The sequence below is a fragment of the Apiospora phragmitis genome, assembly GCF_038363925.1.
Source record: "Apiospora phragmitis strain CBS 135458 chromosome Unknown utg000006l:1.0-5683423.0:1.0-5690449.0, whole genome shotgun sequence".
NCBI classification, from domain to species: domain Eukaryota; kingdom Fungi; phylum Ascomycota; class Sordariomycetes; order Amphisphaeriales; family Apiosporaceae; genus Apiospora; species Apiospora phragmitis.
Genome location: NW_027117404.1, coordinates 4,907,209 through 4,934,352, shown reverse-complemented (window position 1 = coordinate 4,934,352; position 27,144 = coordinate 4,907,209). Strand labels below are relative to the sequence as shown.

The window sequence follows — 27,144 nt, the reverse complement described above, 5'->3', positions numbered from 1 at the left end:
CGCCAGTATCCCCTTTTTTCTATTCTTTAATTTCCTAACTAATGGTTGATGAGAGTATTCCCGCAAAAGTTATGAAAGAAGATTTTCCGGTTGAGGTATTCCAAATGAGTATTCGAACATATCAGAGCTCACCGAGGCTGTGACATATCGTTGATAAGGGGCCCCCGAGCCGTGGCACCTCTGGTGAGCTGGCGCCCAGGCAGAGTCGGTCGAATGAGATAAACACATCTCATAAATGGGTATGATATGATATCCTACTACATAGGTCTCCTACATCCATACTCTCTGGCTGTACGCGCCCCTATCAATAGCAGGCCTCGATTGGTCGACCGAAAGAGCGAACGAATCAGGAAGCAGTTAATTCTTCTCGAAATATTGAGATCAGTCCTCAAGAGACTCGTCACTCTCTGTAAACGTGGTCAACTACAACAGCAATATTCCTGGCCACTAGCCTGGTATGCAACAACAAAGGGTTGAAAGAGGATGCCTGTCTCCGAGATTCAGAATAATGCCTTTGGCATTGTGTTGATGGAAGGCATTGTCAGAGTACTTAAAGGGATAATAGACGATTCCAGAAAGGGTTTAGGCATCATCCATTGAGACAGTGGCCTACTTGACTAGGAACCCCTATTACATCTTCCTAGCTTTCTTATCACCAAACGCAATACCATACCATCGCCTTTCACCACAATGGCTCCCATAATTTTCCGCTTCAGCGCATGTGGGCATGAGGGAAGTGACCCGAAGCCCCACGAGCTTTGGAAGCAGTCGCAAGAACGTAAAGCCCTACCCGAGCAACTGACCGTCGAGTCCGGCCTGCCATGCCGGCCCTGCAGCAAATCGCAGGTGGTGTACTACAGCGCCCTCTCCACATGGCTGTACGCGGCCTGCAAGAACGATGATAATGCTAATAATAATAGTAACAATAACGAACCAACAGGTACGGAGTCGTCTTTAGCCGAGCTGATCTGGGCCAGGTTCGCCCTGGAGCGGCGGACCCCCGAGCTCAAGGCCAAGAAGATGTGCGCGCTGCTGGCCCTGGCGGCCCGCCGGCTCCGCGAACGGCGCGTCGACGAGCTCGAGGCCGTGCTGCGGGGCCACTTCGCCAAGGGCCGCGAAAACCTACGACTGTACCTCGCGCCGGGCATCTTCAGCTACTTGAAGCGGCGCCTGGCGCGGAGCACGGGCGCGCTCGAGGCGCACGCGGACGACCTGGTCGACCGGGCGACGCGGCTCGCGGACTGCCTGCCGTTCCGCCACGGGCGGGGGCGGCGGACGACATCGTGGTGCCCGGCATGGTTCTCGTCGGGGCCGGGACGTGCCGGTGCAGCTGATCAAGGGCATGGAGCGCGTCGTGGACGACCTCATCGGGGTCGTGGTGGATCTGCGCGAGCTGGTCTCCCGGGCCGAGACGTCGCCTCACTGCCTCCCGGAGTACTACGCCTGGGAGGGGGAGATCGCGCCGCGCAAGATCTTTGGGCTCTTCTAAGGGTAAAGGCGAAGAGGAGGAAGGTACGTACTTACATGATGGAAAGAGTTTGGAAGCTAGGTAAGGTAGAGAATATGGATGAGTAAGTAAGTATTGAGTGAACTAAGCTATGCGCATCAAGTGATGTGGGTTTTCTTTCAGTGACCAATTAGCAACCAATAACAAGCAGTATCTGATGGCCTTCAAGTGCCAACGTGCGTGAACGTGTACAGGCAAAAGCAATGAACCCAGCAATGGATGCCCCCAGAGTTGGTTACCCAGGATTGCCCAAGCCTGGGTATCTGCAAGCAGCAATGCTCTCCCGGAAATGCATCATCCTGGTTCCCCAAACCTGGGGGAAGGAGGGAGCGGCGGGTGTCCGCGTCAGGGGCACATCTTTGGTTGGGTCAGGAAAGACTGACGTACAGCGACTTCTCTTTCTTTCTCTCTCTCTCGACCCGCCTGCATGTATGTAGCCTATTCTTGCGGGCGTACAATGGACAGCCGCACATGTAGCCGGGACTTGGGAACTGTTTCGTTAAATGTATGCCCCGGTACAAGCCACGCCCTCCATCACGACAGTTGGCGGCGGTATCTACGGATTTGAACTCCGGACAGTGGAATATCCACTTAGCATCGAGATGGAGAGGGAACCTTCTCCTTGGCTACATGAAGCTTGCATATGCAGTTGGTTTATTAGGCTACAGTACGGAGTACATTGGGGAGAGGGAGGATGATATATACTCCGGAACGAACCCCCACCCAGTCAACTAACTATCTGATGAGTATGCAGGTATGTATGCTTGTGTCCTCCCGGGGGAAACCTGTAATGCGAGGAATGACGATGCACCAATATCAATTCCAAGGGTTCTTTTACGGTGTTTGATAGGTGAATCAGACCCTCGTGTTCAAAGGCTGAAGCTGCGTCTATAAGGCACATACGGAGATTCACGTATGCAAGGCATGCTGTCAGCGTGGCTGGCTGCTTTTTACATGCATGGTTACTTTCTCGCCTGATACCTAACCGACCCCAGAGGTACGCTGACATCTCATTAGTCGGACAGACTTCTAATCACTTCGCAGCTAACCAGCTACACACACGTACATAGTAGTAGAGGCTGGGCTCTCTGCATTTAGGCGGAAATGCGATCCTTGCGCTTTTGCTTTCCACTTCACGGAGATTCGTCTCCAAAAGAGAAAGACGTCAAACCTTTCCTCTCCTCCTCCTACACCGGTCGTCGAAAAAAAAGGTACGGTCTTACGTACGTGGTCCCTCTATTCTTCATCTCTTTACTGATATGAGATGAGATGGTCGACAAGGTAGGAGGTAGGTTGGGGGACTGAGGTGCACACACACACGTACAACGTAACGTCGTCTCTTTCCCCCCGGGATGATAGTTGCCCGAAAAGGAAGGAAGCGAAGCAAAAAGGAAAACTGTGAAAAGGCTAGAGTCTGCAAGCAGGCAAGTAGGATGCGGCGCAGGCCAGGATCAGACCGGACTTCCCCTTAAGACGACGGTGATTCCCAGGCAAACTCCGGCAAAACCGGTATAAGTAACGTGCCACAGTACAGGCCCCTCTACGTATACCGGCATCTAGTTAACCGAGCAAAATAATGCAAGCCTGGGTTTTAGGGGTTCGATCAAACGGTGGAGGACAGGACAGGAAACGCCAGCCGGTAGGTAGTATAACGGATGCTTGCTGTTGCTTGGGTGTGCATTGCATGCATGCGATGTACTTTTATATCTGGGTCGTCAGTTTGGAGCAGCGCCACAGGAGCCCGCACCTGAGTTTACACGAACTTCTTCTATTATGGTACGGGAAGAACCCTAACCAGCGGAGACGCTTGTTAGGAGGTGGGTGATAGGTGGTAGGTGGTAGGCAATCTATCTGCTGAGGATGAGACGCGACTATTGCCAATGGCTCAACCCTGCATGCATGTATGTGTGAGTTTCTTTGCAGTGGCGTGCGCCGTATTCATTCCAACGTATGCAGTAGACATGATAGTCAGATAGCACTACTCACAGATTGCTCGTGTTCGGACATCGACCGAATCGCGAGGGTAGAGAGAAGAAGAAAGGAGAGAGAAGAAAGGAGAGAGAAGGAAGGAAAGAAGAGAGGCCCCCGGACAAGCCAAAGAAAGAAAGCCACAGGCAACGAACGAAACTGACTCGTGGGTCCAAGGGAGATCCTTCGCTGCCGTATCGGTCGTGGGGGTCACCAAAGTCCACAACCGACTTGATCTGATTGCCTAGCTACCCCTTTACCATCCAAAAGGCCGAGAGAGAGAAGGGGGGAGAGTCTCGAGTAACAACAGACACCGGGAGGTCGTAGTAGTAGCCGGAACCTTATTGCTGGTTGTGGGAAGGCGCATATAACCATGACTAAGTACAGATGGTACGCTTCCAGAAGGAGCATTCGATATACCTATACGGTTAGGCATGATGAAGATCACTCCCAATCTCGACGTCTTATAGCTTCTGGCATACTTAAACCAGTAAGTCTTAGAGTTAAGCTAAGGTCAATGCCATGTTCTACGGAGTAGTTCCGACTAACCACGTTTTTGCAATGCGACACAAGGACGCTGGTGATGTTTATCTATATCCAAAGAGTCAAGGCATAGGAAGTGATGATTAATGATTGTAAGCCACCAAGAAGCGGGCATATATCTGAACATGCACGTTGTTTAGCAGCTTGCCTACAGCTTGCCTAAAGCTTGCTAAACAACGACTCACTCTCTACAGGCAAGCAGGCCGTTACGATAATCCAAGAGAGAGGGAGAGAGAGCAAGAAGCGAAAAGGGAAAGGTCCCTTGTGCCAATACATGTGTAAGTAAGTAGGTATGTACTCCATAGTAGCAGCAGCAGTATTTAGTTGATCCATGTGTCCATGTTGAGCCAAGACATTAAGCGAGGGCAGCGTCTGTCTCCCCCATCTGTGTGTTGCTGCTGCCGTCTCTTGGCGCTACTGTAGTGTAATGATGTATTCATCCGTTGTTTTCCTATGTACGACGGGATGATTGATCGTCTTACCATGAAGGACTCTTTTCTGCTTCGCAGAGAGACCCTCGAAAGGCAAATTACCTACCACATATCGAGTATCAACACATGATAAGGAACGACATTTGCTTCGTTTCGGCCGGGTAAAACGGGCAGACAAGTTATCCGTCCTTGGAGGGGCTTCGAAAAAGAAGACGAAAAAAAGAAGAAGAAAAAAGAAAAGAAAAAGGGTTCACTGGTTTGATGCAACGATAACCACCGGGTCCAGGGTCCTGGGCTTCCGGGTAGTGGGGGCCCGGAGTATAACCCAAAGCCGGATGGGTTCAACGTGGGCTCGTACAGGGGTGACGTGACGGATGGGTTCGACTTTCTTTTCTCCATTCGTGTTGGTTGATTGATTTGATTTTAACCAAGTCGTCGTCGCTCGCCGGTCTCCGTCCATTGCCTATTGGCGATTCACCGACCCTTGACCGACCTCCCTCATAGGGAAACGGGGTAAGTGTTCTTCCTTTTCTCTGTCTTCCTTCGGGCTCATGGGCTACCGTATTGTATCTATCGCATGATGAATCTTCATATTTAGTTGGTCTGGACTATCCTTTCTTGCAAAGTATGTACAACCATCATCAACTGGGGCTTATATAAAGTAGCGACTACCGGGGCCCACTTCACCAGACTGCCGCGGGTCAGTTCTTAAATGTCGAAATTGAATACCCTATATCAGTACCAGATATAGCCCAACTGTGGGATTGGGTCGTTCGCCCGGCGGCCTGCTGCAGTCCATTCTTTTTTTATAGCAGCATGTGTGCGCGCCGTACATCCTTACGATGGATATGATACATGTAAGTACATGTGCCCCCAGGGACCCGGGTTGTGTAAATTACTCAAGAGAAGAAGCTGTAAATAGATTCCTGTAAATTACATACGACAGCCAGGAAAATGAGTGTATGACGATATGCATGCTCTCATAGCATAAGGATAAGGAAGGACAGGGAAAAGAGAAGAAGAAAGACCCTGCAAGAGACCGTCTACGTCATTACATATACTCGGAAGAACGATGACCGTTAATAAACACATGTTGGGGGGCGTTAGTAACCCAGGTTTATTAATAAAAACACAACAAAGAATGAACAGCTTAGTAGCCGAAGCACTAGCGGCTGCAGTTAAAGATGGCGACAGACGCCTGTCTGCGCCTCCGGGATGTCGGAGCAGCCGCCATATGAAGAAAAAGAAGAAGAAGAAGAAGAAGAGAGAGAGGAAGGAAAGAGGCTGGGTAAGTATCTAATAGGGCAACGATGTGGTGGCCGAGCCTGACCCGGAAATGCAAGGTGAGAGAACCGGTTGAGCGGTGGTGAGTGGAAAGGGTCACCGTACTTTTCTTCTCCCACTCTTTCCTTTATTTGTCTGTCGCTTGTTGTTGGTTGGTTGGTTGTTGCACATGCAGTTCAAGCCAAGTCCACGTTCATGTCATCGGAGTTATCGGCACGCTATGGTAAAAATAACCCGGGTCTTAACTTCACCAGAGTCACGTTGGAGTTGGGCTTGGCGGGCCCTATTGTATATCTGACACCAATAGCATAGCAGGTGTAGGTAGCATTCATTATGCGGGTGCGCTGGTGGACAATTCCCATTGTAATCCCTCGTGGTAACAGCGCCAAAGAAGAAGAAAAGAGAGAGAGAGAGAGAGAAAGAAAGAAAAAAAAACGAAGCTCTGGCAACGTCGACAACGACTTGCTGTCTTGATACGGTTGGGCAAAGTGTCACCATCAGAGGGGCGGGCTACACCAGTGACCACAGCGGGCTGCAGTGGCTGTCTATTGCATAATGTGCTAACGGTTAGCAGGTAAAGTGAATGGATGGAGTCTCGACTCGCACCACCTACGCACCACCACTCTACTCCATACTACTTAAATCCGTACATTGCAGGAGTTCGTCGCCAGTCGCGTGGCAGCGCAGTAGCAAGGGTGGACAAAGGACCATTTAGATTTGATATACGAGAAACCGCCTTCTGTGGCTTACGTACGCACATGGATGATCAACTGTCTTCCTACCGACTAAAACACCTAGCTGGCTATCTAGATACCTGAAGTGTAGATCTTGGTATTCGCCGGAACAATACTTATTAGCAGAATGAGAGAAAGAGCCCGCCCTGCTGGCTATTGCTGCCCAATGGAGGGGCCCACACAGAAGCAAAGTACCATTGAAGTTAAGCCGTGCTAATAACGGTCAATGCCTCCCCCCCCCCAATGTCCTACCTAGTAACTTATCATCAAAATTACTAATATCGAAAATGGTTAATTGCTCTCTCTCTCCTTGCTCTTCTTCCTTCTCCTTACCACCCCATCCCCTCCCCCGTGACAAGGGAACTTCTGGTGACCGAGTCAAACTTGCCTTTGCCCACTACTAGCCTAGCGGGTGAGCCCGGCATGCTGTTAGTCGTTCGTTGGCAGCGGACTACATACCTGGACAAGGCATGAATAAATGGCCAATGTCGGGCGGCCAATGAGCTGCGTGAGGCGAGGACCGATCGCCTTGCTATTGGTATGGTAATGCTTGCTGCAAAGCTGCTGGCTGCCCAGCCCTAAGAATGGGATGTGGATAGATGGGGGCCTGACAGGAATGAGTAAGTATGTACATATAAAGACTTGGCAAAACTCGGCGGGGACACGTGGTTACTCCCGAGAGTATGTATGTAAGAAGCTCTAACGCTTTAATTCCTTCCAGATACGTAAAAGAACCCTAAGAGAGAGATGAGGCTCCTTCCTTGTTGCGTATCTGTTTTGGCCAAGCCCATCATAGGTGTGACGTTTGCACGGGGAAAAGCAGATCATAATGGCCTGGAGTCCCCAGTTCGGAATCCCAAACCATGCTGCACGGGGCGCAACTTGGCTGAGGGACGATGATCTCGACGAGGGCTGCGCCTGTTTCGTACTGAGCCGTCTGTTTTAGAGCTGTGACTGTGGGGTTGATTGATAGCGGAGGACCGCAAAGTCAGGCACTCAATTTCCCGACTACCCCCTAGTCCATTATGTATACCTACGGCCAAGTACATGTAGCGCCTCCTACACAGATAAGATGGGATGCCGATCAGCCTCACCGAGCCTTCAAATGGGATTCCCAAGGCCAAATTTCGTCATGGGCAGCGGTTAGCCAGTCACGGGGTCCGATATGGCAAGGTTAGGAGACGAAGACTTTTGCCCAGCAATTTGAATTCAATTGAGCATGTGTTGGCTCGGCCCATTGGTTGTAACGCGTGTGAACGCAAGAGGTATCTGGGGGACAATATCCCCATGGGGGGCCTGCAGTGCTCGACAATGGAACAAGTATCCAAGATGCAGGCAGGTAGATACTAAGACTGGACGTCTCACAAACATGCCGTAAAAAAGCCATTTCAGACACACGAGGTCCTGACCCGTTGAAGTCACGAAGCTCGCCCCCTCCTCGACGCCAAACTATATCTTCCAAGACATCACCACTCCACCGGGCTTCCTGCCGCATCCAAGGCCAAAGACTACTGGCTGCCTTTGCTCATCCTTGCGGTTAGTATTCGAAAGGGGAAACTGAAAGAAACCTTGCGCCCGTAGATGCCTCTTTTTTTTATCGTACGCCGTTCGCCAGACCGAAAGCTGGTTGTAGATATCTCTGATATGGTGCTGTGGGAAAGATGAACGTATGAAGTGTGTTGTATAAACAGGGTCTCGACCAAAACCAACGTCGTGGATGCACACAGCGCGCCTTGTGCACAGTGGCACCGACCGTCTTGGATCTCTGCACAACCCGGCTCGATACAAGACCTGGGAGAGCGTGTGCCCGAGTTGTCGCCGAGAGATGCCCTTCCAGAGCCTGCGCGTTCCTATCCCCGCGAGCCATGTTGGTGGCTCGAGAGGCTTATAATACGATACAATTACGCTTGCCTTTGCCTCCTGTTTTGTTAGGGCGTGTGTGCGACCCGCCGTTCGGGGCGGGATTGCGGCGGTCTTGTTGCGTTGGCCGCGCGGCCGCTTGTCGCTGGCGACGGAGTATCCGTACAACATCGTAAAAGGCCTTCTCGACGTTGATGCAGTTCTTAGCCGATGCCTCGACGAATTCGCAGCCCAGTTCGCGTGCTAGAGCATGCCCTTCTTGTGTCGATACCTCTCGTTCTGTCACGCGGTCGCTCTTGTTGCCGACCAGCATGATAGGGACGTTGGCGTTAGCGGCTACGTTGGATATTGGGGACCCGGGATACGTCGGTGATGCATTGACGGATTCTTTGACCCGCTGGATCTGATGATGAAATCTCTTGATGCGTGAGAAGGAGGATCGTGACGATATGCTGTAGACCAACACGAATCCTTCGCCGTCCCGGATCCACTGATCTCGTAGTGCCGTGTATTCTTCTTGGCCGGCTGTATCGAGCACCTCCAGCATGCACGCCTGTCCATCTATGACAACTTGCTTTCTGTACGAATCTTCGATTGTGGGGTCGTACTGCATTCCAGTTACAGGTTAGTTTCGAGCGGAAGCTGCGCAATTGGGCACCGGGAGCGGGAAAAGAGGGGGCGACCTACAGTCTCGACGAAATGTTGTAAACACAGTTGAATCGTCAGAGCTGTTTTTCCAACACCACCATCACCCAGCACCACCAACTTATACAATACCATCTTGCCCGCCATGGTGGAGGATTCGTTTATCTTCCAGATGGCTCGACCAGGCCGTCAATTATTCCGTGTCCTGGAGTGGGAGGAGACGAGACAGTTGCAGACGAGCGTGGCTTGGGTTTTTTGAGTGTCTGTCCAAAAAAGAGGGGTCGGAGACGGCCGCAAAGCCAATGTTGGATCCAAGCAACTCTCAAAAGGGTTGGAGCGACGGAAAGCAAGCGAACGTATGGTAGGGTCCAGATGGGACCGACTGACCGACCAGCCGACGGACAAATAGATCGATAGACGATGATTGGACAGATTGGTAGCGATTTCAAGACAGTGTGCACTTGGATCTGTCGATTCCGGTCGCGATCTCTGAGGTAAATGCGGAGGCCGCTTGTGCTTTTGGTAGGCAATCCCGGCTATCCAGAGGGTTCAATCAGAACAAATCACTTGGGATGCTTGCGTAACGGGAGGTGCAATGGAGGGGAAGAGGGTGCGCAGCAGCTGATGTTGGAGGGAGAGGGAGAGAAGGAGAGAGGGAGCGGGCGCGCACTGCAAGAGAGAGATAACCCGACAACGAGAGTTTACAGCTTGTCTGGTTCAGGGATGGGTTTTGTTGATGTGGTGGTTGGTGGTTTGTTATTGTGGCATGCAGCAGCAAGCGAGCAAGCAAGAAGTAGCACAGCTCTCGGGTTCAAGCTCAGAGCAAAAAGAGTTAATAACAACAACGAAAGCAGACTGGGGAACTGCTCAGGCTGGGTGGACTGGGACTGGGCCGGGCTAATAAAATAAACCGGCAGCAGCACGCAGCAGGAAAACAGAGGGGTCTTGGTTCGTGTGGGAGAAAAGAGGCAGGACGGACTTTGGTGGAAGGGATAGAGAGACTCGAGCTTGCGTGTGGAGAAGCCAATGTAATGTAAGTGGGAGAGAGAGAGCGAGGGAAGAGAGGGTCTGAGCTTGGACAGTTTTTTTAAGGAGAGAGACACAGGCCAAGTCATAGTGTGTATATGCGCACAGTAGGGGGACAATACCTTATATACCTAGCCTCTAATGTAACAAGGGACCGGTCCTTCTGGGAGATGGTGAGCTGCAGGGTTGCCGTCCAGATGGGAGATAGCAGTACCTTGGGTGGACCAGTATGAAGGACGTTAGGTAGGCAAGCAACCTACTTTTCTTTCTTTCTGTTCCTCTGGAATTTGAGGGGGACATGGATCAAATCAAATGATGACGGCCCAGAGCAGACAATCAGGAGGAAAATAAGGTAGGTAGTGCAAGGGAACAAGAACAAATCATACCAATGCTTACCAGACCTGCCTCTTACTTACCACCTACCTACTTCCTAGCATACCTACATACTACATACATATATACATACATACAAGTACATGCACATTAGACGCCTCTATAGGTATACTACGTCTGCGTGCTTGCAGTCCTTGACTATTAGTACAGGTGCGTACGCACAGGACGAACAGACTACAGACAGCTACTATTCAATTGTATTTGGATAGACTTATTAGTAGGTAGCTAGAAGAACGCCGACGAGCACGTAGGTTGAGAGGAGGCAATGAGTTCTGTTCTTGTGTACGAGGCACCGACCCAGGAATTGGCCAAGGATCAAGCAAGAAGGGCAAAAAATTCCTGTGCTCACTACTGCTCAAGGGTCAAGGATTACAAGCAAGCAACTGACTGCGAACCAAGTGGAGGAGGGAAAAAGTTGCCGGGGTTGCGTTTTTGGGGGGGGGGGTTGTGGCTCAACTGGGGGGGGGGCCAGAGAAACCGAACCCGAACCTCAGACCAGACTTGGAACTTGGGGGTCGGTCGGATACTAGGTAGGTGCTAGGTGCTAGGTATCAGAAAAAGTAACCAGACCAGACTCGGCTCGGCGCTTTGCAAAGCAGGTAAGCTGTGCAGCTCAGGTAGATTCCCAGTGACGCAAGAAAGATATCAAAGCAGCAGCCTCCTACAATTAGAGCAGTAGGACTAGATTGCTTAGTTCCCGTCCCCGGCACCGTTTTTCTTCATCACCCAGCCCAGCCCAGCCAGCCCTTAATCTTAGTGGGGTAATTGAGAACTTGAAGGCAGAATAGGCTGGCTGGCTGGCTGGTTGACCTCGCACGCAAAAGCCATCACCATACCATGCATGTACATCAATAGCGTATAGGTATGAAGCGGTAACGGGGGAGGAGAAGGAGAGACTATATCTTCAATGTTGCAATGCTATGTTGTGTTCTATGCATTGCGTTGCGACAGGTCTCACTCGGGTAGGTAGACGGACAGATACTCCGTTATGCCGTATGGCTGACGACCCCCGAAACCTTATTGGCTTGCTGTTCCGCGCTTGTTCCTTATGCGCGTGGTGTCACCTTTTCCACTTCTCCCCTGTCCTCTTCCCGCCTGGCTGTCTCCCGCTCTGTTTTCAGTATGCGACGCTGAGCTAATAAGACCGACGGACGACTGGAAGGCATGGCATGGCATGGTTGAGAACCGCACAGAGCTGGGACTTGACCGTGTGGAGGTCTGTGTAAAGCTGTGGTTGGCGTTGCAGGAAGGGCCTATGTACGATAGGTTAGGTCCTATCGCACACGCGCTTGCTTGTGATGTCGTTAGACAGTACCAACACCAGCCGGCATGACTGTGCAACCCATGTTTATGCCGATGTATCTAATCTGGAAAGAATGCAGGCCAGGTCTCGAGTCATTATTATACAGGTAAAAATAAGTTATAATCGTACCTGGAGCGCGCGACCAAGCATATCCAAGGACAGCACTGGGTTGGTGCCAAATAGTCAATGGGCAATGGGCTGCACAGTCACAATAGCGTTTGTTTTGGGCAAATGACCACCAACCCGTTAAGCTGCTGTTCACCACATACATATGAAGTCTCTATCGTCTTCCGTGGAATGAAGCGATAAAAGCAATTAAATGCAGGATGGGTCTGCATATCATCCAGGGATCCCTGGTTGCGGAGGCCGTTGCGGTTTTTGTGGAAAACAGCAGCCTTAATCGGTCAGTTGGCGTGTATATTCCAGGTTATAGTGGCTATTGCAATTTACGGCACTCGGAACAATACCACGAAGGAAAAAAGATACCCTACATACCATACCACCGCGGACAAGGAATAACAAGGAGGCCATAATAGCCCGACCACTAACTATTTGGAATATTACGTATCACAGAAGAGTTGCTGCTAGTTTTCCCTCGCGGATGTTGCCCCACGACCACGACCCGAATATCGACGGATTGATTCGCGCTTGCAGGATGCAATGATGATCTTGGGAAAAAGGAAACCCAACCGCACCGCACGGCTGGTGACTGACTGCTTTGATCGACAAACCGGCATGGCACATACAGTAGTAGTATCCATTCCTACATACATGTACCTACGGACGAAAATATCTTCAACCCCGCAGCAACCCAACACCGAGATGGCCGCGGATATAGACTTTTTTTTCTAGCCGAAGGGGTAGAGCGCAAACCGCGTCGGGTTGGGGGAGGGGAATATGATAGGGCAACGCTCAGCTTTGAACACCCAATGGCAGGAATATCACATCTCGCTTGCGGTGCGCGCGAAGGAATAGCGAGCTGCCGCTTGACGGTGGGCACAAGCAAAACGCCCAGCCAGGGCACGCACGTTTCTAAGGGGCTGAAAGAGCCGACCACGACATTGATGCATTGCAATACGACAAAGGTTACCTACCTGTAGCTAGGCACTGGCCGTTAGGTAATGTCTACTGATGGCTCCAGACTCGGCCGAGGCCTAGAGAGGCAGAGAAACAGTACCAGAGGAGGAGAAAACAACTGGATACCGGAAGCTAGGCCGGTAGTAACTGATCCCCAAACCCTCTTATACAGGGTCGGGGTTCGGAGAAAAGAAGAGCTCCCCGAGCTGGCCCCCATCCATAAATGATGACCGATCATAGGCGTGGCGCCACAAATATTCAACCTACCACCACTCCGTCGTAACAACCAGATTACTATCTACTAACCACAAGTAGGTATAGGTATGTAGGTATGCACATACGAGCACAGTATGTCTGACGGCATGTTGTACTTGTTTCCAGAAATAGCGAGATTGGAGATTGTTTGCTCCCAACACGATCCATCGCAGGCTGCTGCAGCTATTTTCAAGGTTGAAGTGACCTAAGTACGTGGTGTGGTCGTAAGGAGGGAGATACAGGTAGATATGTGTGCACCATCCTTCCCACCGTTTTCAACCGAGCCTCAACCCCTGCTCGCGCGTTAGGGGGTGTCCTGCTACATATCCTAACCGTTCCATGCCTTCTGTTAACCTTACATGCTTGCATACTTAAACGAAACGAGATATCAGACGATCCATCCTGTCGGGACGGCTTCTTCACAGGCAGCCTCGCAAAGATAACATCGTTGGTCTCGTTCCGATGGCTGCGGCAAGCGGCTAAGCCCCAGGTCCATGACCGTAATGCTCTCCCACACTTCCCCCCTTTTACTCTCAGCCTGCCGAAATATGATTCACGATCTTCGGTATTGAGCTTCTGGTACCATTCATACCACCCTACACTGGCTGCCAACTCAACCTTCTTTCGCGTACGTACGTTACGTACCTATCATGGTTCGACCATTGAATTCATCAGGGCACATTGTCACGTTGCCTGCGATATCCGAGGACGTCATTATAGGACGTATTGGATTCCCCAGGACGACCAGACCGGGAGTCCACGAGCCAGCACGGCCATCGGCTAGTGTGCATTTGCGAGCAGGAACTCTTATTATATAGCGCCTGGTCCGTCGTTACCTACCCATCCGTGCCGAGATAGATGCACGAGCCCCAGCGTGAGCGATGTGGTGGACTAGGCGTCTCGTGGCTTCAAGCGCATCTGGGCCGTCGCCGCCATAGCCACTGGTCGTGCGACAAGGCCCGTCAAGTGACCGAAGTTGGCCGGCCACGTTGGCAATCGGCTCACGTAGCCGAGTCTGTCTGTCTGCTCCTCGAGGCAGGAAGGCGAAGGCGTCTAATCCTGTTTCTCTCGCGCGGGTCAACCCCCAAACTTGCTTCGCCCCCAAAGCGATGCACTTTAGCGCTTCGGATATATGACCGATCTTCCCGTCTTTTGCAGCGCTTATTGACCGCCTTGCAAGAAGAGAGTTACATTCAACGGTTACACACGCCCACATTGTGTAGCATGCTACATTGTTTTGCCGAATGGGGCAGTCCTGTTTTACTTACTGGTGGTCGAGAAATAAGCCCGATGGCTGACATACACTGGCCCCAGCCGCGCCAAGGTTTTTTTTTTCTTTAGTTTTTGCGATTCATGCAGCTTACCGTCCGTCAAGACGTCTTTAGGCTATTATTGTCACCCAGCTATCAGGAATCACATACCGAGCATGAAATGGGTCTAGCAAGCCCAAGTGGCTGGTAAGCCACTACTATGTTTATGGAGGACAACACAGAAGCTGCCCGTTCCCCACGACAGGTACAGTAATGTGCACGAGGGCCCCTGGGCTGGGCTCGCTCCGTTATGGGACAAGGCAGACACCCATCCGTGGAGCCCCGGGCACGCTAGGTTCGGCACGCTCTCGACGTACACGCACGCACGCACGCACGCATATATCTCTAGGTTGTCTCACTTGGTTTACTCCGGTTACCTGTGTAACCAGCTAGTTCGCACGTGGAACGTTGGTGCGTGAGAAATGCTTGGCTAAAGCTGGCCACTCAACTCCCTTCACCGACTCTCGATGCTTGCACCAACCAGAAGTATTTACCCCCACCACCTCCGACGCTGCAAGGCAGGACGGCGTTATGATCTCGATATATGTCCGCCAGGCAGGATCTGTATTCATCTCTCACCCCTGGGATCCCGAGTCGTCTGGCAACCTCTACAAAACCATCCTGGTCGCTGGCTACCCATACGTCAACCCAAGCGCGAGCGTCCTCGATCAGGTCTGGCCGAGACGCCCAGTCTTCCTCCCGAGGCCGCTCTATATAAACGGTCCTGAGCCCGCACGATCTCGCGGCCTTGAGATCGCCGAGATGTGCAGCCACCATGGCGCACTCCCCTGGCTGCCGGCCCAGTGCGTCGACTGCGCCGAGATAGGTTTTGGGGTCGGGCTTGTAGGCTTTAAAATCCGCTGAAGATATCAGTCTGTGGAAACCGAGCTGCCCGTGCTCGTTCAGGTCCTGGAGCAGCTGCTGATTGCCGTTCGAAAGCGTCGAGGTGGTATAGCGAGTCCCCAGCATCTTCAGACCCTGAGCCGAGTCCTCCCACGGCTGCAGGTAGTGCCAGATGCGGCTGAGCGACCTGACATCATCGTCGTTGAAAGCCCCGGCCAGGCCCCAGTCCCCGAGAAGCTCGATCAGGCTGTCGTAATGGTGTGTGTCGATGTCCTTCCAGGCCATTTCGCCGGGCACAAACCCCTTGGTAAACTTGCCGTAGCTGGCCCGCCATTGTTGCGCAAACGTCGCCCAGTCCGCATCGATCAGCTCCGCCAGGCGGGACTGCAGCGATGGGGCCAGCGAATCGAAGGCAGGCGAATCCGCCTTCTCCCTGCCGCGCCTGGTCAGTTCGGCCACGACGGTAGAGCGCCAGTCTACGACGGTGCCAAAGACGTCAAAGAGCAGTGCTTGGACGCCTTGGAGCGCGGGTAGAGGCACCGTAGCAGCCTCTGTCATCATCTTCCCTGGATCCGTTGACCGAGCCGTGGGGTGTTTGTTTAATTACCCGAAAGGCTGCTTGATGATCGAGGAATTCTAGTCACTCGGGGTTACAGGTGGGGTCGTCTTTCGGCAATAAGCTCACACTTGCAGGCCTGCCCTCTCATCTAGCGAATGCGGAGCTGGGGTTTTTGTCTCCAACAACTTGGGGCTGTCTATGTCATCCCCCACCTTTCACTTGCATAAGGATGGGCCAAATAAAATGCAGACATAAGTACGGAGCAGCATACAACATTTCTCTCGTAAGCATGGGCATATATGAATACTGCCGAGCGGCATAGAGCCATAGACTTTGCTTGTCGTCCTGTAACTCCAGCCACCCGGTCCAACTAGAGTTGTCCATCCATACCCCCTATCTTGGCATGCAAAAGTTCCCCAGTCCATTGACCATCCACGTTGCACTTCCGTTGCCTTGACTCTTCATGAGCACATAATAAGCTCGTGAGCACATGCATTCGCCCCTTGAGATATTCGGCATATAAAGATCACAGGCCATCAAGGTCGGGGGGCCAGATCTTTGATACCCTTTACGAGTGCCAGCAAGTACTCCCTCATCACATCCTGCGACACCATGCCGCCGTATCATAAGGGAGAAAGCAACACGCATGTACTCAGCAATGCATGTGGGAAACTGTCGTGCCATGTAACCCCTATTGTATCGTTGTTCCATCGCTGTTCCTTTGTGCGGAATAATTCCATGCGCCCCTGGACGATGTATGGACTGGCATCCAGAGAGCCGTAGACGCGCTTTCCGATACCGCCTAGGTCTTTTCTCTCTCTCATCATCCTGAAAGCCTTCATTAGCTTTTCTCCGTCTCGAATTCCCGATATTGAAAGTATGATGACAGAGTTTTGAGAACGTAAACCCACCTGCCTCCGCTTTTGGCCCGCTCTCGGGCCAAACCACGCGAGCCCGAAATTGCCATGCTAGATCACTGGGACCTCCGTAGATCACTTTCAACGAAGCTGAGAAACGGCTCGGGGCCACGAAGAAACTGGATTGCTGTATATAAGCCATCCTCTCCCTTCGGCCCCCGTCTCCCCCATCTCTGACGTAGAGGTTTATGTTTCGCTGGGCAATCTCGTGGGGTTGTCGACAGAAGAGCCCCCTTGGTGATAATCGTAGGTAGTCCTGCAGTTAGTAATAGAGCCACCGAAATCAAACCCGGGGGGCAAGAAACCGGGAACGGCAAACAGCCGCATGTCATGATCCCTGCAGATGGCTGCCGGGGGGCAGGTCGGGAGACCGCAGCTCACGATGCTGTCGTGTTCCTCTTGGACTTGGTTCCTACGGCGTGTACCGTAAGATCAAGGGGTAGTATGCCCTGCCATTTCCTAACACTAGACTCCTATGATCTCTGCAGGTACCGAGACATGCTTGGTGCTTCATTGGGGATTTGTCTCTAGATTTTTTTTTTTAAAAAAAAAAAAAAAAAAAAGGAGGCAGGAGTTGTTTGTGAGGCGATGCTTGGCCGGTATAGTATGTCGATGGGATGGATTGGTTCGATTGCTGGCGGATGAGGCGCAAACGAAGCACCGGCCATAAGGAATCGAGCATAAACGTGTACCACTAAGTTTTTAAAATAATAATAATGAAGAAGCATGCAGAAGGAAAGTTATATGTAGTGGTTGATTGTTGAAGTTGAGTCAGTCACCAGTTACGTAGATATGACCGCCGAACCTGTCACAGGGCAAGCCGTCCAATCGGGTGAAGGCGGCTGTTCAGCATTGCATTGCAGCAATGTCGTGAACCGGGGCTCTCACGTCAAAAACACACGATCGCCATTCCTACCACACAAACACACATCGACTGGCGTCGTACATCATGTCGCCTCACGCTGCCCCGGGGACGCGGAAGCTCAGCCGCTGTCCGTCCCATGCCCTCCATCTCAAGGGACCTGTCTCATTCCTCAATCCCACTGTGGGTTTCGTGGACGCCAGCAGGAGTAACATGCATCCAGTCCGGCGTCCGCAGCGGCATCGTCGTCGCAGTCAACGTCGTCCGCATTCCATGGAGGATGGAAGGAGAAGTAGCTTGTCGCCAACTTCGAGCCAGGCGAATGACGAGACTACTACCGACGCCGGTACTCCTGGTATGGGACGTATCATATGACGTTGCTATAATGTTTACGATTGGTAGGTCTTCTGAAGTTTTCACATCGTAGCCCCGTGTTCTGTTCCCCCCTTTCCACTTTCTCGATAGGAGGTTCCGCGCTGCAAAATCCATGTCTTCTAACACTAACAAGCTGACTAGGATCCGTGGTCTGGGTCATCAACGGCTTCTTCGTCTGGCTGCCGCTGCAGGACCCAGCCTCCGCGTTCGCAGGCGAGCCGACCCTGGGCGGCGGGATCACCGCCTTCATCGGCGCCACCGTCTTTGAGCTCGGCTCGGTCCTGCTCATGCTCGAGGCCGTCAACGAGAACCGCACCGACTGCTTCGGCTGGGCTCTCGAAAACGAGGCGGCTGCTGCTGCTGCTGCTCTCTGCTGAGGGGGGCGAAGAAGGTGGCCGGCTCCGCCTACGTCCGCATCCGCGTCGGTGCATGCACCATCATAGCGAGAAGCGGTCGTTCCTCTCTTCTCCTCCTAAAACACCGCAGACCGATGGTGATGATGATGATGATGATGATTCTGGCGATGGCAGCGGCGACGAACAACAGGGCAGGAAAGGGAGGAGGACTTGGCAATGGTGGCCCACGTGGCACGAGCTGACGACGCACTACTTCCGCGAGATCGGCTTCCTGGCCTGCCTGTCCCAGTTCGCCGGCGCCACGGTGTTCTGGATCTCGGCCTTCGCCGGCCTGTCGCCCATCCTGAACGCGCTCTCGACGCCGGCGGCCAACGGCGTCTTCTGGCTGCCGCAGGTGGTGGGCGGCACCGGGTTCATCGTGTCCGGCGGCCTCTTCATGCTCGAGGTGCAGCCGAGCTGGCACCGGCCGGCGCCGCGGGTGCTGGGCTGGCACATCGGGCTGTGGAACCTCGTCGGGGTGTTGGGGTTTGCGGTCGGGGAGGGGGGTGAGGGCGTAGAGTACGCGTCTACTCTGGCTACGTTTATTGGCAGCTGGGCATTTCTGGTATGGGGGTTTCTTTCTCGCTCTCCCCTATCTATCTTCCAAACCGGTTGTTCATGTGTACGTTATGTTATATTCGCAATCTATCAGCTAACTCTTTGCCAGATTGGAAGTGTGATTCAGTGGTACGAAAGCTTGGAAAAGTATCCCGCGGTGTTACGCAAGTCGACATCCACGATACCTCATGTCGATGTCTAACTCCTTCCTCTGAACTCGAATTCGTCCGCAAGGCTAAATTAAACACCAATATCATTTCTATATACACCCCAAGGGCTTGGTAACTTTCCACGCATCACTCATTGAGTTGGCGTAGGTCTGAAATCTTCAAACGAGCTCATGTCCTCCATGCCATACCTATCCATTGTACTGTAGATTGGAGTGTCTACTTACTCATAGAAACCCTTTTACCGAGGTACAAAACGCATGCCTCCTTTCTTGCCACTGCCTTGATTACCCTTGGATCACTATATCTAACATGCATTAGTCGCTACTTGGGCCGCATGAGCTATCGTGCCATGATGAATGCCCAACGACGAGTCAGTTCCGCAGTCTTCCACAACCCCAGGTGCATACAGCAGCAACAGCAATGAAAATCCTCCGAGATATCGAGCTTGAGGAATCATCCCCCTTACACCAAGAAACGGTGGTGGTAATTGCCAGTGCGACTGGATCAATGTTTCACTTTCCGGGAGCTGGAGCTGTTCATTTCTGTTCACAGTCCGTGGTTCACCGTTCAGCCCATATATTATTTAATACTTATTATGGCATCGGTTCGTCCTTTGCCAATGGCTTGCGTCTGACTTTGAGGAGCTAGCACTGCCGTGAACGAGTCAACCCCGTTGTGGGAGCTGCCGGACCCGCGTTCCCGCGACGTGAATCAAAATCCCACCTTGACTCGGAATTTGTCATAATGAACGAACGGACCGATCCATCCGGTGTAACATTTCTTCCACCGTCTAGACACACTTTGTCCTGAAATTGCCGATCTCTCCTGATCAGACAAACACACCTGTCTCGTCTATCTTGGAAGCCCCCTGGGTCGTTTTTTGTTAGAAATGAAAGAGGACCCTCTACTTTGATTGCACGACGGGAGGGAAGCGCAAGGCTGGCGGAGCGATCTGAGAACAGAGATGCAAGGGCCGACCGATGGATTTGACTGATCTTGCGTAAAATGATCGTCAGGAACGCCGGGCCTGAGCCCTCTTCATCAGAGACACGGAAGTCCTGACCTCGGTCGAACCTCGCGGCCACCCCCCGGACCATGCAGCCATGTGTGCGGTGGAAACAAGGAAATACACACACTCACATACTCCCCGCCCTCTCTCTCTCTTCGAGACCGGAGCTGGAGTCTAGACTGATCGTTGGGGATCAGATCAGGCGATTCTAGCCCCCCGCCCTAATCTTCAATCATCTTGCGTTAACAAACCTGAACTAATAACGGTCGCCTCAGTCTGGGTACAGGGGTGACGGGGAAGACACGGGATGGAGGAGAAGGTCTAACCGATTGTCTTTTGTTGGTTTGGTGCCCTTCTTTCAGCTGCCTGGGTTACATAGCTTGCCTTAAAGTCATGTCATGAACTAGGATGACTGGGACGATGGGTAGGTTAGTGAATTACAAAGTTTGCTCCTCACATCACAATTATCTACTTCGGCGCCTCCTCGCCTTGCTTCCACACGCGGCCCTCCCCCCCCAGCGCCCCGACCGCGGTGGTGTACGAGGCGTATGTTTGCTGTAACTGCGTGCATGCAGCGTGGCGGTCCCAGAGAGCTGGTAATGGCCCCCCTGTCCAACAACAACCAACGGCCTGATATGATTTATCGAGATTGATGGTGGAAAAGGGGGCGAGAGAGCACACACAACACGAGAGCCTGCAAGGGGGCAACTTCAAATCCAACGGCCTGTATTAAGCATATTGACGAGGCACGTTCTGTGTCTCGGACAACTTGCTTGCGAATGGTTCTTTGTGTCTTGCTTTGGTTCGGTTACACGGAGTGAGAGATGAGGCTGATCTGATTTTGATCCCTCCTGAGACTTCTTTCGCAGGACCGTTTCCGGTCAAAAATTGCGTGAGCAGAGCCGTTTAATGACACCCTCCTTACTTTCGTACTAGGGCATCATCAGCAACCTGGTGCGTCGCAACAACATCCAGGGTAGGTAATTTCTAGTTACCAGCATTCTGGCCTGGTAGCGAATCCGGTCACGTAATTACGTGCTCGTCTATTTTCTTTGCTCGTCTTTGCAACACCCATCAAACGTGCATATGTATGCAGTCAGCACATTATCTGTAGCAAATAGGTAGCAAATAGGTGCTTTTCCCTCTCTATGTCTTATGCTTGTCTCCTTTCTTTTTCCTTCCTCTTGCCTTTTCTTCTTCTTCCCAATTCGTGTCTCGCTCAGGGCCGGCCTGGATGGAGAACGCCGACGTTCACCGTGCTTGCTCTGCAACATACCTAATACAGGAGTGTTGTATTAGTAACAATTATATGCACCGGGTATGCACAGTATCGCGTCTAACTTGCTAAAAGCAAAAGAACGAGAAACGAACCAGAAGTCCACTGTCTACCCTGAATCCATGTTTGTACGTAATTATGGCCCCGGCGCACTTCAACGAACCGGACGAGCACCGTCCGCTGCTTTGGGTAAGGATGAGTGAGCTTCAGATTGACGAGGTTTCTGTTGGACATTGATGTGATTCAATTACTTTTCGACCGTAGTCGGCTTCAAGTTGGTAGCTTGGTCACATAACGCCTCACAGCCAGACAGGCAGAAGACCAATTTGGCAGGAACAAAACTGGGAATCGGAGTATATGAAGTCATTAGACTGAGCGGTTCGTTCACTAAACTAGAACTTACAGCTAATGAGTGGCGGCCCCCAGTGAGAGATAGTAGGCAGACTTACGGTTAGGCCCTCACGGGCCGCCACGGCACGGTTGGATAGTGCCCATGTTGATGGTTCTTTAACCGGTCCTGTTTGGGGTTAACTTAGTTCCGTAGCATCAGCAAACTGCTGCTGTTCCATCTAGACTGAACCAGCCACGGAACACCTTCTAGATGGGCCAGATTGCTTTTCCTTTCTCTTTTTTGGAATCCCTGACGCTCCACGCTATATAGCAAGTTGATTAAGAGGCTCCAGCCCTAATGATGCCGCAGAAGCAAACAACTCAGTCAAAGAGGCTAAACCTGTTTCCAAGGCTGATCTTGTCGATGGCCATCTTCAGGAGGGGCGTTTTTTTACGTGATCTGGCTGCAGCTTTTAGCACCATAATGATAGCAGCTCTTTGCGAGCGGGGGACCGGGCGAGGGCGCCTGGGGCGCCGCCGCTCGACCTGATCATCCTAAAAGCTGGTAACCAACCAGGCCGCTTGCATGTTTCGTTTGCCTGAGAGAAAGGACGACCGTGCTTCCGGGGTAAAGTGGGATTATCGAAAACCAATACAAGTATGCAACAGAATCTCAAGACGGACGGACAGCGAAGAAACGTGAGGACGCACAGAAGGAGCTTGAATCCAGGTGAAGTTGAATCTTGGGACGGCCTGATCCCGATGGCACCGTCCACCGTCCTCGCGCCTTTCTCGTCCGCAGTCCAATCCCTTTTCGCGCTGTCGCGCTGATAGTCGCTGAAAAAATTGGGATAGAGTGCCATCTGATGGAACCTCGGACGAAGATCCAAAATACACACAGACGTTGACCTTACTAGGATGGTATTAGACTGAGTTGCGTTATTTCCTTTGCCGGTGATAGGCATCGTTTTTTCCCTTTGCTCTCGTCGCGCCCCCGTTATGCACTATCTTAGTTTTTGTATTTCATCAATTTTCGATTTATTACTAACGTCGCGTGCTGGAGTCTTATTGGGATCGGGTTTAGGCCCATCGAGGTGCGAAGGCTTGACCCTAATTGAGACGGAGGGACGGGAATGATGGAGATTGGTGGGAAGGTCAGAGGCCCGATGCTGGGAAGTCAGGAAGTTGAGCCACATGGAGGAACGGTACCTGACGACCTTGCCGCTGGTGGTTGCATTGGGCACAAGGCCCCAAATTGTGACCAAGCCTCAATACTCGTCACAACCTATCGTCGAAAAGGGGCAATTAGTCCGATGGGATACCGAGAGCTGCGATTTGGTAGCGAAGAGGATTCAGGAGAGTCAGGGCATGCGCGCCGCTGACTAAAGCCACAAATAAGTCGGCCTTGAGCTCTTGCTTTGACAGCTGATGGTTGATCCGATTTGCTGGCGGTATTGATGGTCAAATGAAAAAGCTCACCTGAAATCGGTGTTGGTCAAGCCCCGGTGCGAAACACTCTCAAGGACTTAAATCAGGTTCCTATTGCATACCGAAGTTTGGACAGGAAAGGTTACGATTGATTGACACGGACTATTGTAGATTGATTTGATGGGACGACAATTGAACTCAAGTGCTCCATTTTCAGTTGATGATCAAGGCCAGTCTCGGGTAGGGTCCACCGACAAGAGCCAACCTTATTGCTATGATTTCTTTTTAGACCTGCCAACTCGATGCGTGTAGCCGATGCACAGCGTCTGGCAAGGTTATCGCGGGCTGTCACAGTGGGCCACGACTGGGGGTGCAGCACGCTGTGTGGGTTGTTCGTTTCCGGACATTGACAGATGGCTCGCGAGGGGAGGTTCCTGTCGGCACGTGGGGTCAATACTGTCAATATCTTTATTAATGCATGAGGTGTAGGCCACGGAGTACGGATACATCGAATACTGAAGGGGGAGGTATGGCACTTTGGATCCGTCAACCACCTCTCCAGAACCATAACGACTGGACTGGACTGGCTTGCGGCGCGGCCTGGCTGAACAAATCAGGGTCTTTGCCCCCCTCCTGTCTCTTCCCCTTTTGATTGCTTGAGAGGATGAGTGTAGGTTGCGTCTCCATTCGTGCAAAGCGATGAACTCGAATATGAAATGACTTATTACCTACATGTCATAATCAAGATATCAAAATAGCACTGGAGTGTATCACACGGGCGCCGTCAGTTCTTAGTGGCGTTCCCAATAAGGTCGTTCGTTAGGCATGATAATAAGCCATCGTAAGCCCCGGGACAGTTGAGCCGCGCACGACGTTTATTGTAATAGGATATTTCCCGGACCTAGCTTGAGACGTTACTCTCCCCCCAAGCTGACCGGCTGCGAATCTTCTGCGTCGAAGCCCAAAGACAGCCATCCCACGCCTTAAATGTGTGACTACTGCACGCCGCTGGCACTTGCTAATTTCCAGGTGCAACTTATCTCGCCCAAAGTCGTTTGAGGTTGATCATCCCGCGCAAGGCCAATTTAGTGCCTGCATACGGAGGATCTGCCCTTTCTGCCTACGACATACTTGCTATCTTCAAGTTGCCGATTACGTATGTGTTGATGTATGTACAGCCGAGTAATTTATCCAGTGCTTTACCGTAATCCTATCTTATTCGCCCATTACAGGTTGTCACTGCATATCGTAGCTGAATGCTTGTGCTTTGATCACAAATATCACACAGACAGAGACAGCGGCCGATTCGGAGACTTCGTTATCTGCTATACGAAGTACATGTGTTCATGGTGTGCTCCGCGATGGATGTTCGTGCAGCCATGCAAGATGCTGCAGGGGTGCTTGCCCAAAATGGCAAGCAGCAGAGAGAGAGGAGTGGAACCATTGGCTTGCACTGACGGACCGGGGGGCTCTCTCCTCCTCATTCGAGAGTCGAGCCAATACGATCGGCGCTTGAGAAATTGCGCGCTGAAATGGACCCGGATTCCTATTCGACGTCACCTGAAAAGCCTCATTCGCATTGGGCTTAGCCGTGTGGCCGCATGGGAAGTGATTCCTCCCAAGACTAGCCTATGGAACATGGCGAGGGAATTGTAACGCTGCGGCGCGACCGGACAGATATGCTGCACTCAAATCACACGCTCGGTCGTCCTGCCTGGCCGAATCGAAGCGGTCGTGACATCTTCTGTCCTTGGTCGTGCGTGGCTAGTGGAGGCGTACGAAGTATAGTAGGTCGCTGAGTCGTACTTGCATACGAGTACGTGATGCATCATGCATCAATTGGCTGTAGATGCCTTAGACTCGAGTCTGCAGGCGTATCTCGCAGTCATGGGGTAGTGATCCTCTCTCCGCTCTCCGGTAGAATCCGTTGGATTGAGAGAACCTTCCATTGAATTGTTGGCTCATACCACTCGTATGTTTGGATAGCAGCCTCGTCTCCTTTTTTCTCTCTCGGGCAATCACCTGTTAATTCCAGGGTCCTATTAGTGAAACCCCTGGCACTCAGTAAGTTGGTACTTGCTTACTATCCGCCGCTCTGGGAATACCTACCCCTGACGATTCCTTAGCTCGTCCACTCTCAGCATGGCTGGGCAAGAGCCACCAGACTCGAAATGGATAAGACTCGTTGGGAAATTCATCAGAGACTCTGAGCGTAGAGACACAACGTTGCAGCACCATGGGGGCCTTCATTTCATCGAGGAAGCCATGGTCTCAAAACTCTGCAGTCTTTACGGCAAGCAATCCGTGGCAGACACTAACAACCTGCCTTTAGAGGATGCATGTTCATGCAGGTATGTATGATTGATTGATGCAGAAAAGAAAGAGAGTTGCATACCAATGACTGTACTCCGTACATAGCCGCGAGACCTTATTTAATTGATATCGACTTGACAAATTTAAAGTCAGGTAGGAGACAACAAGGCACATGGTGAGTTATGTCTGCCCCGAAGACTCCAACTTTTCCTCGCCCACTTCATCAGTCGCAATCAATTATTTATCGATCGCAAGCGAACTCCGCGCTCTGATCTCGTCGCGGCACACCCACGGGCCACGCTACTGTACTGTATTCGCTGCAAGGTGCCAAGTTGCGTGCCGCATACTGCAATGACCAGTGACCTGCACATCAACCTGGTACATATCCAAGGTATCCTTGTCCACCCCGGCATTTCAACCGAGAGCCATCACGTTGGGCAGTAGGTGGTAGGGAAGCAGGTTCTGTGCATCTAGGAACACCTGGAGTACATACCACTATTTATCACGCTTATGTATGGGCCGCAGCACCTGCAGTACCGTAGTACTTGCCCACTGATGCGTACAATATCCGCATCACTACTATCCCTTCGTTCGTCGCAAATGATACTTGGATCTGGGCCGGCCGTCTGGAGTGGGCAAAGCAGTGGATATTATCATTACAACTAGCGCGCACTCTTCCATTCTAGGTCCCTTGCTTGCTTGGAAGCTCTCTCCACGAGTTCAATCATCTTTTCTTTTCTCTGCTACGTTTCACAGGCCATTGACGGAAGCTCTTGTTAACCGTGCTCGTGCAAGTCTCCCCTGGATGCTGTGCCATGTACGACTGCTCTTCGACTGCCGACTTGTTTCGCTCGCGGGTGAGACCTTTTTGCGCAACCCTTCGTTGGGCCAGGCACCTCAATTACACCTCTTAACCCCCCCCCCCAAGTCGCCCACACGCACGCACACAGACTCCAGTCCGCTTAGGGTCTTATCGACGTTGAGCTGATTCAGTCGAATTGGATTGTTGCGGGGAATCGAATTCGCAAAGGCAACTCTCTACGTCCCGTCCTCGTTGCCGAAGGGGCTGGCAAAGCATACTGCAAAACGTAGGTCTTAGACGGGTAACTGGAGGGTGCCTGAGTTGTCTCAACTCTATGTCCTTTTGCATGCAATCAATCTACTGCCTGGGCTCTCAGACGAACTTGGCTGATCAGAGTGCCATTGCAGATCGCGCGCCAACGGCCTCCTCTAGTTCCGCCGGTCTTCGCTGCAACTCGCACTTATATCTACACGACCCCCACACGTCATTATCGTTGGCCTTATTGTTCTCGTCAGCACAAGCTCAAGCTGATCCGGTAACCGTTACCTGGAAACGTCGACCCCTTGAGCATAAACGCCTGCTATTGAACTGGTCCGCGCCAACCCAACAGCCGCATCAGGAGACGAAACACTGGACGACAACTCTGGCAAGACTCTTGAGCAACTACCGTTGTTAGCCCCAAAAGAAAACTGTAAGTTTGTCTTCTTTCTCGAGATCCTCGCTATGGTAGCATCGCTGCATATGGCATGTGCTGCTATAGTTGACGGTACTTGCACTTCCTGGGGGCGCTCTTGCGTGGTTGGCAGTCCCCTCCGCGTGACTGATCATTGGTCATATCGTTCCATTCCATATCTAAAATTCCGATTACCCATTTCAATGCAGCTGGACAACACTAAAAACTGGCCCCTGTGTGTTTCGTGGGATCTCCGAGTGCCGATGCTACGATACTTCTATTGAGACGCATTAATGCT

At 51.9% G+C, this 27,144-nt stretch overlaps 5 protein-coding genes across 5 annotated transcripts; 3 read left to right on the top strand and 2 right to left on the bottom strand.

The window, feature by feature from the left end:
* Positions 1 to 690: 690 nt before the first annotated feature.
* On the top strand, positions 691 to 1,944 carry PG994_006726 (uncharacterized protein; the record flags this gene model as incomplete). Its single annotated transcript, XM_066858135.1, has 2 exons — positions 691 to 1,512; positions 1,702 to 1,944. 2 exons carry the CDS (start codon positions 691 to 693, stop codon positions 1,942 to 1,944), a joined length of 1,065 nt encoding a protein of 354 aa, XP_066717404.1.
* Positions 1,945 to 8,352: 6,408 nt separating this feature from the next.
* PG994_006725 (Ras GTPase ras2) lies at positions 8,353 to 9,119 on the bottom strand (the record flags this gene model as incomplete). Its single annotated transcript, XM_066858134.1, has 2 exons — positions 8,353 to 8,934; positions 9,015 to 9,119. 2 exons carry the CDS (start codon positions 9,117 to 9,119, stop codon positions 8,353 to 8,355), a joined length of 687 nt encoding a protein of 228 aa, XP_066717403.1.
* A 5,661-nt stretch (positions 9,120 to 14,780) lies between these two features.
* On the bottom strand, positions 14,781 to 15,740 carry PG994_006724 (haloacid dehalogenase; the record flags this gene model as incomplete). Its single annotated transcript, XM_066858133.1, has 1 exon — positions 14,781 to 15,740. The coding sequence occupies one exon, from the start codon at positions 15,738 to 15,740 to the stop codon at positions 14,781 to 14,783; it is 960 nt and encodes a 319-aa protein (XP_066717402.1).
* Positions 15,741 to 17,604: 1,864 nt separating this feature from the next.
* On the top strand, positions 17,605 to 18,269 carry PG994_006723 (uncharacterized protein; the record flags this gene model as incomplete). The annotated part of the gene is made up of 2 exons (XM_066858132.1): positions 17,605 to 17,872; positions 18,034 to 18,269. 2 exons carry the CDS (start codon positions 17,605 to 17,607, stop codon positions 18,267 to 18,269), a joined length of 504 nt encoding a protein of 167 aa, XP_066717401.1.
* A 52-nt stretch (positions 18,270 to 18,321) lies between these two features.
* PG994_006722 (uncharacterized protein) lies at positions 18,322 to 19,047 on the top strand (the record flags this gene model as incomplete). Its single annotated transcript, XM_066858131.1, has 2 exons — positions 18,322 to 18,852; positions 18,955 to 19,047. 2 exons carry the CDS (start codon positions 18,322 to 18,324, stop codon positions 19,045 to 19,047), a joined length of 624 nt encoding a protein of 207 aa, XP_066717400.1.
* Between the last annotated feature and the right edge of the window lie 8,097 nt (positions 19,048 to 27,144).